The sequence below is a fragment of the Adelges cooleyi genome, unplaced genomic scaffold, assembly GCF_023614345.1.
Source record: "Adelges cooleyi isolate 19-005CV unplaced genomic scaffold, UGA_ACOO_1.1 ACOO_flye_CR_arks_rails_tigmint_CR_PRNA_9, whole genome shotgun sequence".
NCBI lineage: Eukaryota > Metazoa > Arthropoda > Insecta > Hemiptera > Adelgidae > Adelges > Adelges cooleyi.
The window spans coordinates 6,406,678-6,423,777 of record NW_026096579.1 but is presented as its reverse complement, the minus strand read 5'-3'; the positions used below and the strand labels follow the sequence as shown (position 1 = coordinate 6,423,777).

Here is a 17,100-nt window from a genome sequence, read left to right as displayed (position 1 = left end):
TGTATGCCTTGTTTAAATTATTAATACCTTCGCAGCTGTTTAAAACAAACAACGAAAGAAGAAACATGGTAAAACGTGTATTATAGTGTATTCTACCTACATTTTTTGGAAATTGCAATTTATTTAATAGGAATATCACAACATGATGGATTACGCTATGAAATTAATTTTTTTATACCAGTGTAACAATCTAGGTTAGGTTGAGCACGTTGTTGTCAAGTCTTTTGCCCATTATCTTTCAAAAACAGTGTTGGGAAAAGATAACTATAAAGTTATCTAGATAAGATAACGGATAATTGAGTAATTTATCATCTAGATAAGATATTAAATTATTCATTTAACATTTATTTAGCTAAAAGATAAAGATAAATACAATTTTATCTAGATGAAAAATAGATAAATTAAATTTTAACCTTCATAAAATGTTATACGAAAATGTATGAGTGAAACAAAGTATTTTCACAAATTACAGAATAATTTAATAACCAATAATACGTAGGTACTAAGAAATGGACAGTTACGTCAAAGAGCAAATTTTCCTTATATTAGATTTCGTGATTTATGGCTACTCTGTTCATTTGTCATTTATTATTTTCATGTACTCTGTTTATGTCATCTTTTATGTAGGCAACAGTAATAGTATAAATAGGTATAAAACGTAAATACGAGTTTATCAAACTCGATAATCGATGACGGGACATTTCATTATCGGTTGAAACTATTTATAAACATATTGTTCTTTTTTGAGGCTTAACTATCGTTTTGGCCACATACGGTCTACGGACTACGGAGAGCCCACATTATGTTTAAAATGTTTATCACAAGGTTAGGTTATTTTATTTTGATTGAAAATACAAATAACTTTTTGGAAACGGCTCATTGTTTATTGGACTTGTATTACTGTTTACTATTTTACTTTTATAGTCTTTACTCTTTACCCTATATGTAGTTACTGATACAGGACTCGCCTGACATGTATATATATTTGTAAAATATAATTTATAACCATTCTGCTCAAATAAACACCTGCACTTTCGACCATTTTTTTTGTTGGGATTTTGGTCAATGTTAATCTTGAAATTATTATCGTAAAAATTCTTATAAACACGTTTTATATAGCACTAGTAATTATTTCGAGAGTACTGGGAAAAAAATTATCAACATTAAATAAAAACTGAGCACTGTAGTCGAGAACTACGAATATAAATAATAAATTATACGATAATACATATATAACTCTTATCTACTTCTACCTATTAAAAATAGGTAAAAGACGTTTTGTATAATCGACTAAAATACATTGGATTACAATGGAATATTGGACTTGTCTAACAAGCCAACCCCAATGTATTAATAATATATTCTTATATCACTAATCACTATTCATTAGGACCTAGGTATATTAATATTTTTAGGCTAGGACTACATTATGCGTTTCGTCGGATCCCGAAACCTGCTTTTGTAAAACCCACGAATAAATAACTTAAAAAATAGTTACAATTTCTATCTAGATTAATTACCTCAGATAACCGATTTGTTTGTCTAAATAAGATAATAAGATGATTTACTTTTTTTTATCTAGATAATTCCCAACACTGTTCAAAAATAGTCCAAATAATTCCAAAAGTTGATGCAAATAATTAGCGCTTTTGCATCCTCTTGATACACATTTTTTCTACATGTTACTATTTCGTAATTTAAACGAAATTTTTGGAATTAAGGTCTGGTAATTAGAAGACGGGTGCATCTAGATTAGATTATATCATACACGGTTTTCAATCCATCAGTTTTAAATATGTATATATTTTTTTTATATTACAATAATGAAATAAATTATCTTTAATGTTTTTTTTTCGAATAAAATATATTGTGACACACAGTAAAAACAGCGAACAACACACTTTTGATTTGTATTACATTTATTAAACACTGAAATCCTAAACATTTTTCATAATACCTCGTAACACAATAACATGACATTGACGAATGAATTGTATTGAGATTATATAAATTGGTTACTATATCTAGGGAGAAAAAAAAACAATAATTAATGCAATTACTAAATAATTCAACCTGGACTATTGTACACGGATATACATGTTTCTAAAGTACTGAATCGATCGTTTGTTAGCCTCTTTGACTAGGATCAAATACCATACGGTTCTCGTTCACGTGGTAGTGAAAACCAAGTCGGAGCAAGTGACCTTTGATAAAATCTACGTATGAACTTAATTTGATCGCATAGAAATCGTACAAACCACTTGGGTATTCTTCGATAGAAAATTCATCAGCGGTTTCCTTCAAATAGAATAGTTGGTTGGGTGGTTCACACGTATGGATCAAATAGTTGCCTAAGGATTCGGCAGCTCTACTAAACAATGCGTAGAATACCAAGCCGCCTGGTTCCCCGGCAGAAAATATTACGGGCACGTCTCCCGCGAGAAAACTTTGGAATGGCTTCAGAATTTGGTAGAATACATTGTCGGCAATATCTCTGTCGATTGCAGAATCGATGTACTGCAATGTGCCCATCAATAAAAAAATAACAAATCTACCTGTTTCCATACTCTCCATGAGTTTTTTCTCGCAATCGTCAGTGTGGTCGCTGCTTTCACGTTGCATTCTGTCACATTCGCAAATTGCAACAAGTGTCAATGAGAGAAACGAATGCAACTTGTTGCCGTAAGCGCATGCCAAAAAAGGAGATATCATTTGCAACTTGGCAGCTGCTCCAGTGGCTAAGTTACCGTCAGCAATAACAAATGTATCGTTTATCCCATCGAACCATGTCATATCATCCCAATGTTGTGCTTGCTGAAGGTGATCGAACAGGCGTTGCGCTTCTGTCGGGTCTGCGCACACCCTGTTATCATTTTGCACGCACGCCAAAACAATCGAAACTAAGAACTTCACGAAAGTTGTTTTTTCCATGCTAAATAATATTTTGAATTGAATAATTTCACCTAAGAGAACATCAAGTGTCTTGTGCGGTCTAAATACGATGAAAAAACGGTATGCCTACCAAATTGTTTATTTTCGCCACGACCGTATTTCGCATAAACCAACTGACGCACTCGTTATTTGCTTAGTGTCAGCGTTATTTTTTAAATATTAAACCGTTAAACATTTATTACAGAATAATATTTATAAAAACTAGTATGTACTACGTTCAAGCATACATTTAATTTGATTTTTTAAAACTATTTTCAGTAATGTGTAGTTTGTGCAATCAGAGGTTGCTTTAATATTATTCCATAGTTTTAAAAACTATATTTGGCGGGACAATAAGAATATAGGTAAATCTAAATTGGGTTAAAACTGATAGCATATACGGGATTCAAGCCATCAGTTTTAAATATGTATATTTTTTTTATTTTACAAAAATTAAATTAATTATCTTTTACTGTTTTTATTTCTTATAAAATATGACACATTTTTAAAAATAAGCGAAATAGAAATTTCTAGTAAGAACAAAACGGAAGCGGTTTATTCTAATACCTTGCAACCTATTCCAAAGAAAATTTGATGTTTTAAACAATTTATTTTTGCATTTTCCTACAGTCTGATTGGTTTTTTTTTAAATAAATGTTTTTTTCATATTTACCATGAAATATGCTTTAGCGTTGCTCCCCAGCTCAAAAATGACACAAAATCACGACATGAAATAGCGACACGAAAGTAGCCTATTTGAATGCATGTGAACAGTCGAGACCACTATTGCCCTGAAGATGGACTCTGCAAAGAGTTCGAAACGTCGGCATATAACATGTGCCGTGGATATATCCGAAACTTACTCAATTGGTGTATCAATCCACGGAAGTTTTAACGCATTCATATGAAAATTAGTTATATTAATTTCTAACGCACAATTTGCATTTTAGTACTTTTATTAAATCATTTCAATCATCAATACAAACAACATTTTTAGTAATACCTTGGAAGGAGCAATGGTCGAGTGGGTAAGGCGGCAGCGTGTTAGCGCTTACTGTCACTGGTTCGGCACTAGGGTACGTCAAGAAACCATCACATGATGGCAGCGGTAATCTATATGATATAATAATATAAAAATAATATATAATGATATAAAAATGCACCTTATAACACATTGAAATGCCAAAAAATCAATGAATTTTATTAAAATTATATAAACTGATTACTATTAAGAAGAAAAAAACATTAATAATTGTACCGAATTACTAGATAATAGAACGTAGAATATACCAATAACCATGTTTCTGTAGAATTGAATTAGCTGTATGCTAGTTATTTTAGTTGGGATTAAAGTCAATGGAGCCATTGTGCTCGTTGTAGTGAAAACCAAGTCGGAGCAAGTGACCGTCGATGAAGTCTATGAATGCGTTTAGTTTGTTTATATACATATCGTAGATACCGTTTGGGAGAATTCCGCTGTCATATTCATTCCTCATTGCGATACTATCGAATACACGGTAAGGTGGTCGACATGTATCGTCCAAATAGGCTCCTATGGATTCTGCGACTTCTCTTAACAGCCGAAGCAAAGGTGCGCCTCCTGGCAAGCCGCCTGAGAATTGCACGCGGACTTGTCCAATAAGAAATGGTAGGAGCGGCGAAAGTTTTTGATAAAATTCGTTGTTGGCACTATTTATGTTGCCTACGGAGTCGATGTACTGCAATGTGCGCATCAACTTAAATATAACCATTTTACCCTTTTGGATAGTGCTTAAAACTTTGTCCTTACAATCGTCAAATTTGGCGCGTTGGTTATTGTCTCGCTGCATCTCGTCGCACTCATTAATTGTTATTAGCGTCAGAAACAGATACCAATGCAATTTTTCGCCGTAAGCGCATGCCAAAACTGGAGACATCATTCGCAACTTAGCTGCGGCCCCGGCATAATCATGTATTATATGTTCGCCGTTGACACCTTTGAACCATGGCATACCATACCAAAGATTTTCTCGGTAAAGGTGATTGGCCAGGAGTTCTGCTTCTGACGGGTCTGCGCACACCCGGGTTTCATTGCATAAGCACACCAAAACCAACGGAGTTAAGAACTTTAAGAAAATATTGTTTCCCATCCTAAATCGTTTGGACTTGAATAAATTCACTCGACACAACGGTATCGTCTTGCGCGGTCTAGACGAAAAACAGAATACCGGTACGTATTTTTCATCGGTGCTACTTATAGAAGACGACCGTATTCAGCATAAACAAACAGAGACAAACCCATTGTTTGCCCGGGGTATACTCTATGACTGTTGTCTATTATAATTATTCTATAAATAATCAAGTCGCCAAATATTAAAAACCTGGCTACATATTTATTTTTATTTTTTCGCACAAACAAACAGACGTAATCATTCGCAAGACTATAATGCAGTTGTTCCAATAAGAATTTAATACATTTTAAAAAAAAAAATTTTTTTGATAGGGTTTTTGACTTGAAATCAAGTGGTCTCTGAATACCAGAGCATCCGTTTGGTGCACTTAATCTTCTAAATAATTTAATTTGACCAAACAAAAATACTAAATCCAACTGGTACTGTGCCATTAAGAGCTATCATGATTTGTTCCTTGAGAATTTGATAAAATCGATTGTTTTTAACATCTTGGTTGATTATGAAACATCGAGAAAAAGTAGAAACACATGCATGAATTTTAAAATAACAAATTTACCTCATTTCATACTCTCCACAAGTGTAGGAGTTACAATCGTCGGTTTAATCAAATTTAGTATGATTAAAGGGTAATATTTTCATTTTTTTTTTTTTATTTGAATTTTCCTTAAAAATAAAAAAGTTTGCTACATATTTCAAAACAAATGTGTATATTATAGTCCATTAATTTTGATATAACTTTAGTCTTTTTTTTAGACATCAATGTTCCAAAAACTACCCTCAAAAAATGCAATAACATAATGTTTGTATCCCATCCAGGGAATAGGGTTTTTATTATTTGTTTGGTTTGTCTACGTATATTAACACCACTAATTCTAAAAACCATTGCCTACTAATTTGACTACAATTTAAAGTTATGTATATTGATTTAACAAAGACGGGCTTTATTTAATTTATTTGTTTTTTTATCTGGACCCACGATAAGTTTTCCTCTAACTATTTAGAATTTTAAAACTAGCGAACTACAAAATAACACATTTTGATTATTATACTTTGTCTACACATACGTATTTTATTTCATGTGAGATCTGTAGAAATACTTTTTGAATGAGTTTGAAAATGTCATTTTCGGGGTTTTTTTCTTACATTAAGGGCAAAGGAGTGATTTTTTTTATTCATTTTTGACCTTCCAAAGTACTGATTGAATACATTATGGGACCGGGAGAGATTATCCTCGAAACAATCAGTCCAATAGGTCTAAAAATATTGTGCGAACAGACAAAAAAAAAATTATAAATCATTGTAAAACAAATTCAGCTTCTAACCTAAGTAGGTTTATAAGCTAAAAAACTATTAAAATATGTTTTTATGATTTATACTATTACGCTATATTTTAAGAGCAGCTTAATACATTTTTAAAACAAAAAAAAATATATCCAAACAAAAAACATCATTTAATAATTCGTTGAAAACTCATTATCTTCTAAACTACGCATGTAAGCCAAAAAAAATACACTAAAATTTGTTTTCATGTTTTATACAAATAAATGTGTACGAAACAAATATTACTAGATATAATTATTAAATATAATATTTTTGTGCCTTATTAAAAAAAAAAACTATACTATTAATCATAGTAAAATGTTTAAACACCTCTACAAAGGTTGGATGAGTTGGAAGAGGAACTTGAAATGATGAGTAAAAGAACGGATTGCCATTTAAAGAGAGGAATATTCAAATTTCAAAAAACATGTAGAGATCTTGTTTTAATCTAGATGAAGTTAAACGCGCTGATATAGAACTATATTGTGACGTTAGAGGTTTCTTCACTGATATAAAAAACGGTTATAAAATAAAATTATACATTTATTATATTTATTAAACTATTGAAATTATTAAATCCAAATTTTATTTTTATATTACTGAATTTTAATAAAACTGTAAACTGAATACTATGTCTATGAAAAACAAACAATAATAGCTGTAATCAATAATTAATACAATCTACTATATTGTATACTATCAACTATATTTCGGCACTTAGGTGAGGATCAAAGACAATGGTGTCAGTAATTTCGTCGTAATGAAAACCGAGTTGGAGCATGTGGTTGTTGATATTATCCATGTACGATTTTAATTGATCTGCATAGTAAGCGTAAATATCATTTGGGTCTCCCCTATACTTGCTCCTTATTGCCATTAAGTTGAATGATTTGTATTGTGGTCGACATGTAGAGTGCAAAAAATATCCTAAAGAAACAGCAACAGACCTTAACAGAATGTTGATAATTGAGCCACCAGGTACTGTTTCATTAAAAGCTACGTTCATACGGTTCGTGAGAAATTCTTCCAGTGGCTTCAGAATTTGGTAAAATCGATTGTTTTTAACATCTTGATTGATTTCATTGTCAGTGGTCTCCAACACGCGCATTAGTTTGGAAATAACAAATTTACCTCTTTTTATACTATCCAGAAGTGTGTTCCTACAATCGTCAGCGTTTTGGTTGTTGTTTCGTTGCATGTTGTCACATTCTTCAATTGCTTCAAGCGTCAATAAGAGAAACCATTGAAAAGTCACGCCGTAAGCGCATCCCAAAAAGGGAGTCAACGTCTGCAACATAGCCACTTCTCCGGAACTAGAATTTAAAATATTATTGACTTTGACCCCTTTGAACCACAGTACGTCCCAATGTCGACCCTGCCGTAAATGTTGCAGCATTATTTCTGCTCGTGTAGGTTCTGCGCACGCCATCGTTGCGTTGTGTAACCACACCGAAACAAACGAAATTAAAAACTTAACGATTGATTTTTTTTCCATCTTGTACATTTCAAACTTGAGGAATCTCGCTTGACGAAACTGTACGAATTGAGTGGTCTGTATGCAAAAAATGGACTGTCTACAATTTGTTCATTTTTGTCATGTAAATCGCACAGTCACTCCCATATTGTTTGCCGTTATTATGGCCATAAATTATTAAAACACCAAATATTTATTATTATTTGTTATGTGTACTAATTTTGTTTTACTAGTTTTTATTTGGTTACAGCCTATTATTCAATTAAAATGTATGGTACAGTTCAATAAATAAATCTATAGCAAATATCTAATTATAAAAAAAACTAGTGCAGTGAGGACGAGGAGGTTACTACTAATACTAGAACTATTATACAATTATAAAATCGGGTTGCCGGCGACACTCCTAAATGTTTCCTGAATCCATCTAGCCAAAGACCTTCTCCCGAACGGGAAAATATCATATCCTATGAATATGGATAGTGTAAATATTGATGTTTTCAAAGTACATATTTTTTTGTTACTAAGAAAGTATAAAAACGAAAAATAAGATGTATTATCTAGACAAGATCTTTGGTAATCCTTTTTTAATATTCTAACAATTAAAATTATACATTTTTTTATCCATATTTTACTGTTATACCTTATAAAACAAAATCATGTCATAAATTAATTCATTTTAATAAAATTGTAAACTGAATACTATTTCTATAAAGAACAAAAAATATAAGTGGTAGTAAATAAAAAATACAACGTACTATATGATTGGTATTCTGGTTGACATGTAGAGTACATAAAGTTTCCTAAAGAAACAGCAACAGACATCAACAAAGCGTTAATAACTAAGCCACCTGGTTCTGTTTCATTAAAAGATATATTGATACGTCCTGTGATAAATTCTTCGAGCGGCTTCAGAATTTGGTAAAACCGATTGTTTTCAACAACTTGGTCGATTTCAGTATCGGTGTACAGCAACACGCGGATTAATTTAAAAATAACAAATTTACGTCTTTTCACGCTCTCCATAAGTGTGATCTTACAATCGTTGGCGTTTGGGTTGTTGTTTCGTTGCATGTTGTCACATTCTCCAATTGCTTCGAGCGTCATTAAGAAAAACCAATTAAATTTTACACCGTAAGCACATCCCATATATATAGGCAGAGACCATTTGCAACCCATACACCGTTTCTGAGCTATCATCTATTGCATTATTATTTTTGACTCCTTTGAACCACAGTACGTCCCAATGTCGACCCTGTCGTAAATGTTGCAGCATTATTTCTGCTCGGTTCTGCGCACGCCCTCGTTGCGTTGTGTAACCACACCAAAATAAACGGAATTAAAAACATAATAACTAAATTTTTTTCCATCTTGAATCTTTTAACTTGAACAATTTCGCTTGACGAAACAGAACGAATTGAGTGGCCTATATGATAAAACGTAATGTCTGCATATATTTTATTTTTGCCACGTAGTAGACAGCTGTTTTTCACATAAACAAATAATCGCGCCCATTGTTTGCCTCTCAAAATTATCTATTGTTTTTTATTTACTAACGCCTCAAGGTCTAGGAGAACAAAAAATATATTTTTTTTTTAAATATAAGGGAAAGAATTGAAAAATAAATCAATATCGGACAAATTATTATATATAATGCAAAGGGCGTTTGAAGGGATTAAATACCTAATATTATTAGTTGCGTAGAATTTTATTTTAATCATAATGCCTACGTTTGATAAAAGTGAACTGATAAAGGTAGTTGAGATGACAACTCAGGAGAATCAATTAAGCCGTTTAATATATTTTACACGAAGAAATACCAAACTCTCTTTGTGTATGTACTAACGATTTAGTTGACACAGAACAACCATTGCGAACTCTGATACTTTAGTTTATTTAACCGTTTAATAAATGTTAGTTGTTAATATTAATTCCACCCCAACAAGTGTTGTTAACGTTACTGTTGTCAACGTTACTGTTGATATGTTATGACTAAATCATTTCTAACCCAATTATAACAACATTTGTTATAGGTACAGGAATTCACAATATTTTTTTTGACATGAATATGTCTGTAAATGAAGTACAATTTACGGAAACTTGGGCGTCACTAATACAATGTTTTCATTTATGAGATGTACATAGGGTGATTTATTATAGACCTAACCGAGGCAAACCTTTGTAATGTCATTCGATTGACATGTTAAAGGTCTCAAATATATATTACTATTATAAATGGGCTACACGGAACGAATGACGAAGAGAGCGGCCTTCTCAAAATCAAAAACGATTATTAAATAAGAAAACATGACCAATACGGGGACATTGTAGAAATTTAAAAAATTTAACAAGATATATTTAACCAAACGATATATACATGTATTGCCACTAATTGATTAATTTTAAAAGATAAATAAATACATTTAAAAAAAAGATGATTATGACATAAATATTTGTAATTAAATAGAAAAGCCAGCGCCCAAAGGTATATAAGGATAGAGGGCATAGTGGATCTAGTATTGAGAAAAAGGAGAACTATTGTAGAACGGACTAATAAAACGTTTACGATACTAATGTCTAGTATAACAGTTAATTTTTGATGAGCAATGAACACGCTGCATAATGACCATTTTATTTTTATTAATTTAATTCAATAATCGGAATCATTAAAAATACAAAACTTTATTTGTTATAATACCTTATAACACCTTAACATGACCTAAATTAATGAATTTTATTAGTTGTGATATTTTTGTTTTATCTTTAATTAAAAAAAAACATTTTGATATTTGATTAATCTAGATAATGGTCAACGCGCTGGTATTAAATCATATTGTACATTTAGGGCTTTCTTTACTGAACTAAAAAACCTAGGTTTTAAAATAGAACTATGACATTTATTATATTTATTAAACTATTGAAATGTTTAAATCCAAAAATAACTTTTTTTGTAGTACCTTATGACACAAACATATGACATAAATGATTGCATTTTAATACAATTCTAAGCTAAATACTACTTCCATAAAGAACAAAAAATAACAGTTGTAATCAATACAACCAACACCATTGAATACCAATAACTATGTTTCGGTACTTAAGTTAGGATCAAACAAAATAATGTCCGTAATGTCGTAGTAGTGAAAACCAAGTCCGAGCAAGTGATTATTGGTCTGTTCGATGTACTCTTTTAATATCGTAACATATAAAGCGCAGATATTATTTTGGTTTCCTTTATAGTTGCTCTTTATTTTCGTTATATCGAATGATTTGTGATCAGGTTGACATGTAGAGTTCAATAAGTTTTCTATCGAATCAGCAACACGCGTAAACAAACTGTAGACAACTAAGCCACCTGGTACTGTGCCATTAAAAGCTATTGTGATTTCTCCCTTGAGAAATTCTTCGAGTGGCTTCAGGATTTGGTAAAATTGATTGTTTTTAACATCTTGGTGGCTTTCAGTATCAGTGTACTGTAAAACGCGCATTAATTTCAAAATAAAAAATTTACCTCTTTCTATACTCTCCAGAAGTTTGTTCTTACAGTGGTCAGCGTTTGGGACGTTGTATCGTTGCATTCTGTCACATTCTTCAATTGCTTCGAGCGTCAATAAGAGAAACCAATTCAAATTTATACCGTAAGCGCATCCCAAAATGGGAGAGAGCATTTGCAACATAGATACTTCCGGGGAGCTAGAATTTTTAGCGATACCTTTGACTTTACTGAACCATAGAAAGTCCCAATGCCGACCTTGACGAAAATGTGCGAGCATTCTTTCTGCATTTGACGGTACTGCGCCCACCCTCGTTTCATTGTATAACACCACCAAAACAAACGGAATTAAAAACTTGACAATTAAATTTGTTTTCATCTTTAACCTTTGAAACTTGAACAACTTTGCTTGACAGAACAGAACGACTTGAGTGGTCTATATGAAAAAATAGTATTTCTACATATTTTTTATTTTTTACACGTAGTTGGCAATTGTATGACGCATAAATGAATAGTCGCCCCCAATGTTTGCTATTTTTAGAATGATTAATAGTTTTAACATAAATAAATTAAATGTATATATATATATACATATTTTTTATTATTACAAAAAATCTGAATAAAAAATAATACTCGTTTTTCGTTTAAACATGAAGTTTAATATGGTTACCTTTAAATTTATTTTAATATTTTGCCATTTGAACAAACAGTGTATTTTTTAAAATTGTTTTGATTGTTAATAAAGTCGCTTAAGAACGGTATCAATCAACTATAAATACATAAGCAATTAAACTTGAAATAAACATACTATTAATATTTTTCATTCAATGATAGATTCGTTCAATGAAAAATATTATTAAAAATACATTTTGCATTTTTTCGAAAGTTATTGAAAAATGTTATCTAATTATTGTTAGATGTTGTATGTTCATTTTAGGGTCGGAGATATATCTATAATAGTGATAATAATGGGCTGAGGACTTACTGGGCGGCTACCAAGTAGGCTTTAGGGAAAATAAATCGGCGATTTACCAAAATATATTCATATCAAGAATAACTTTGCAAAAGATGCGGAAATACAATAGAGATGTGCATATGTTATTTATTGATTTTACGCAAGCCTACGATTGCATTCATCGTGCATCTTTATTTTGTATACCGAAGCAGTTTGGTCTCCTACTAAAGGTACGGATAGAAAACTCCATATCAATATCAGCCCAAGTAGCAACAGGTTTAAGACCAGAGGAGGCATTATCGAAGATTCTATTCAACTTAGTGTTGGAAAGAGTTGTTCAAAGCATTTTATTTTAAGAAAGATGAGTACAATTGGGTGATTCAAAGTTTGGATTCCTACCGTATACAGATGATTTAGTGCTATTAGCAGATAATAAAGAAGAGCTCATTAAACAAACTCGAGGAATATCGGAGGCAGCAAAAAGAGTTGGGCTGGAAATAAACGTGTACGAGACAAAGTACATGATAGCGCATAGGTCGATTTTGTCAGAGGATGTACACACTCATATAGAAGTGGGTATAACATAGTGGGTTTAACAAATTACAGGAGTTCAAGTACCTAGGTACACTAGTAACACATTGACTGCTTTCAGTATCAGTGTACAGTAACACGCCCATACATTTTAAAATAACCACTTTACCTCTTTGTATTCCTTTTAAAAAAATTATAATATTCATTAACTTTTAAACATAACATTTCTCGTAGCCAAGTTACATGGCTTTTGCAGGTGGTATATACGTTTTATCATAACTTTTGTTCGTTATTTGTCATACGACAGCTGCGAGTCTGTGGTTTCAGTATTATATTTCCTCAATATAATACTATAACACCATGCAAGAAAAATATACTTGGTGCTCAATTAAAAAAAAAATTATATATTTTTCTCGAATAACACTAATTTAATCAAAAAGGTTTTCATGAGAGCCCAAATAATGTCAAATTTGAAATCGGGAGAAAAAATCTTGTTGAATTGATATGTAACACGATTTTATGGTATCTAGCCACATTTGCGTCCACCAAGTGGCCACTGAGTGGCCGGCATCTGACTAAAACCAACATATGGCATGCGACACATAATTTAATATAAAATAATTCTAGCGACTCTGAATTGAGAATAAAATTCTAACTGATAATGATATGTCCCTAACCATATTATGTTGGTTTCGGTCAGATGCCGGACACTCAGCGGCCACTTGGTGGTCGCAAATGTTGCCAGATACCAAAAAATCGTGTTACATATCAATTCAAAAAGATTTTTTCTTCCGATTTGACATTATTTTTTTCGTAAGACAAAATTGTTTAATGAGATACGAGTTCTATTTTAAATACTTTTAAAATTAAAACAAAAACGAATACCATTTATTGAATCCATAAAGCATCCTGAATGTCTCATTTGAAGCTCGGTAGAACTTAACGTGACACCCTGTATATTAAAACAATAAATCACTAAAATTTCAAATTTTATAATTATAACACATGGTTTCTTTTACAATACGGTATTTACATTCTTAAAGCCTAATAATTTTTCAGTTTTAAAAGTTTAAAAGTTTTTAAGAATATTTCTGTTAGAGAATAGTGGGCATTAAGAATCTAGTGTTAACCCTCCGTTAGTGTGTTGGGGTTTATACCCCCGTGGTGCAAGTAAGTTTATGAACAACCCTGTGACGTTAGATTTTTAAAAAAATTTCGGCATCCACACTAACGAAGGGTTAAGAATACGGGGAGATGAATGTACAAAATATGTCTCTTAAAAATTATTTAATTAATTTTGACCACATCGTCAACCTATCCTACTTTGCAGAATTGTATTATAAATAGTTTTTTTTTGCTATTAATAATAACTTATTAACTTAAAAACCAGATAAAAATCACACTACAGTAAAAACCAGAAATATCTTTGTTTATATTTTGTTTAGTAATATAATGATGCAATTACACTCATAAGAAGATTAATAAATAATAATTAACGGTACAGAATATTTGTGATGAGCAGTAAACGCACTGCATAATGAAACAAACGACCTTTTGATTTTTATTCAATTCATTAATTCAATCATTGAGATTATAAAATGCAAAATTTTATTTTCTTTAACACCTTACCAGCACATTACCATACCCTATTATTATATGAACTTTATTTGTTATATTTTTTGTTTACATGAATTCCAAAAATCATCTAGATATTTGTTTCATCTAGATAGTCCTCAACGCGCTAGTATTAAATTATATTGTCTTCCTCTACTGACATAAAAAACACAGGTTTTAAAATAGTACTATGGCATTTATTATATTTATTAAACTATTGAAATTTTTAAATCCAAAAATTAAAATAATAATAACTTATAACACAACAACATGACATCAATTAATTAATTTTAATACAACTTACACTATTGTAAACCAATAACAACTACGTTTCGGTACTTACGTTAGGAGCAAACACCATAGTGTCCGTAATCTCGAAGTAGTAAAAACCTAGTTGGAGCAAGTGATCATTGATGTCTTCGATGTACTTTTTCAATATCTTTACATAGAAAGCGTAGATATTATTTGGGTTACCCATATACATGATCCTTAGTGCTGTTATCTTGAATGTTTCGTATTCTGGTTCACACGTGGCGTGCAAAAATTGTTCCAATGCAACACCGACAGACGTTAACAAATCGTTTATAGCCGAGCCACCGGGTTCTGTTTCATTAAAAGCTATGTTGATTTGTCCGATGAGAAATGTATTGAGCGGTTTCAAAATTTGGTAAAATTGATCGTTTTCAACTACTTGGCCGCTTTCAACGTCGACGTGCAGCAACACCCGCATTAATTTGAAAATAACAAATTTACCTCTTTTTATACACTCCAGAAGTGTGCTCTTACAATCGTTGGCGTTTTGGTCGTTGCGTCGTCGCATGTTGTCACATTCTTTAATTGCTTCGAGCGTCAACGCAAGAAATACATTCAAATTTCCGCCGTAAGCGCATCCCAAAATGGGAGAGAGCATTTGCAACATAGGTACATCCCCGGAATTTCCAGCGATATTTTTGACCTTACTGAACCATAGAAAGTCCCAATGCCGACCTTGGCGAAGATGTACAAGCATTTGTTCTGCATGTGTCGGGTCTGCGCTCACCGTCGTTTCATAGTATAACACCGTCAAAACAACCAGAATTAAAAACTTTACCATTGAATTTTTTTTCATATTTTATCTCTTTAAATTGAACAACTTTGCTTGACAGTTAAGAACGACTTGCGTGGTTTATATGAGAAAACTGAATGTCTAAAAATGTTTTATTTTTCCTACGTAGTCACATCCGTTGATTGTCATTCGCTATATTAAAACATTAAATCACTAAAATGTCAAATTTATAACTAAAACACTCACTTAAAAGTAATAACGCAGTTCAGCCATGATGTCTAATAAAAAAAAAAATTTCAAACTATTCTCAATACTGTGTAGTTTGTACAAATAGTGATATCAAAATATTGTAATGTATTTTTTAATTGAGTTTGACAAAATATCCGATAGTTATTTTTTTGTTTAAACCAAAATAAATGGACTGCGAAAGGTCTCACCAAAAAGACGGTTTGTAAACGTACAAATAAAATAACACAATTCATGCATTGGAATATTGAAGTTTACTAGCAAACTAAATGTATAATATTCATAAATTATGGAGATTGCACAATAAATCACGAAGTCACTAATAATATTATAATATAAAAAAGGCCGGTGAGTGGTGTCTGAACATAGTGATGGCGAAGAGATGTCTACATGAACTAATATAACTGAAATTGTTTGGACAGGAATTGCTTATTTACGCCGGTTGACACGGCTTCTTTTTTTGCTCTCAGATTGAATAGAGTGGACTGTATAGATATTGGGTAAGGTCAAGGTTTAAACAATTGATAAATCTAAACATGTATAACACCGGCATAGCAACTGGAATTAAAAACTTGACGATTACATTTGGGTTCATCTTTTAACATTTAAACTAGCAGAATTCGGCACTGTCAGACGCACCGTTTTTAGGACGAAGATGTGCCAGCATTCTTTTTACATTTGTCGTTTCATAGTATAACACCGACAAAACATACGGAATAAAAAACTTAACTATTCACAACTAAATCACTTGACTGAACAGTAGGACTTGCGTTGTCTATATAAAAAAACAGTATTGGGCACTGTCAGCCGCACCTATTATTTGCCGTTTTCTATAATAAAAATTTTAAATCGTCATAACGTCAAAGTTTAAAATTATATGTGTGAATAGAAGTATCAGTACAGTTCAGCCGTGATATTTTATTTTATTTTTTTCACACTATTGTCAATTTTTCCTTGTAGACACAAGTGAATTGAACAGAAATTGTAGTGCCTTGTTTTTCTTACATTCTAACGTTAAAATATTATTTATTCCCTGAACTTTTTCACATATATAATTTTTCGATCTAGATTTGTTCGTTCGAGTAACATTTTTTTTGAAAATATGTAAAGAAAAATGATAATATAAACTTTATTTTACAAAATCCAATAGTTTTCCTTGATGAAATAAAAATAACATTATTATTAAGTTGTTTTAAAATCCATTTGTTTTTTTCACTAAAAATTCAGAAAGGAATTTTACTACCCACTCGCGTACTCGTAAAATTCACTTCTTTTTTAAATTTTTTGTTGACTGTGAACCTAAAAATTTACATTGGTCAAAGT

The 17,100-nt window shown here is 31.5% G+C and overlaps 1 protein-coding gene across 1 annotated transcript; it reads right to left on the bottom strand.

The window, feature by feature from the left end:
* Window positions 1–1,939: 1,939 nt before the first annotated feature.
* Window positions 1,940–5,221, bottom strand: LOC126846524 (uncharacterized). Its single transcript, XM_050586013.1, has 2 exons — window positions 4,391–5,221; window positions 1,940–4,044 (listed from the first exon to the last, which is right to left on the bottom strand). The coding sequence occupies exon 2, from the start codon at window positions 2,929–2,931 to the stop codon at window positions 2,128–2,130; it is 804 nt and encodes a 267-aa protein (XP_050441970.1). The 5' UTR covers window positions 2,932–4,044; window positions 4,391–5,221; the 3' UTR covers window positions 1,940–2,127.
* Window positions 5,222–17,100: the final 11,879 nt, after the last annotated feature.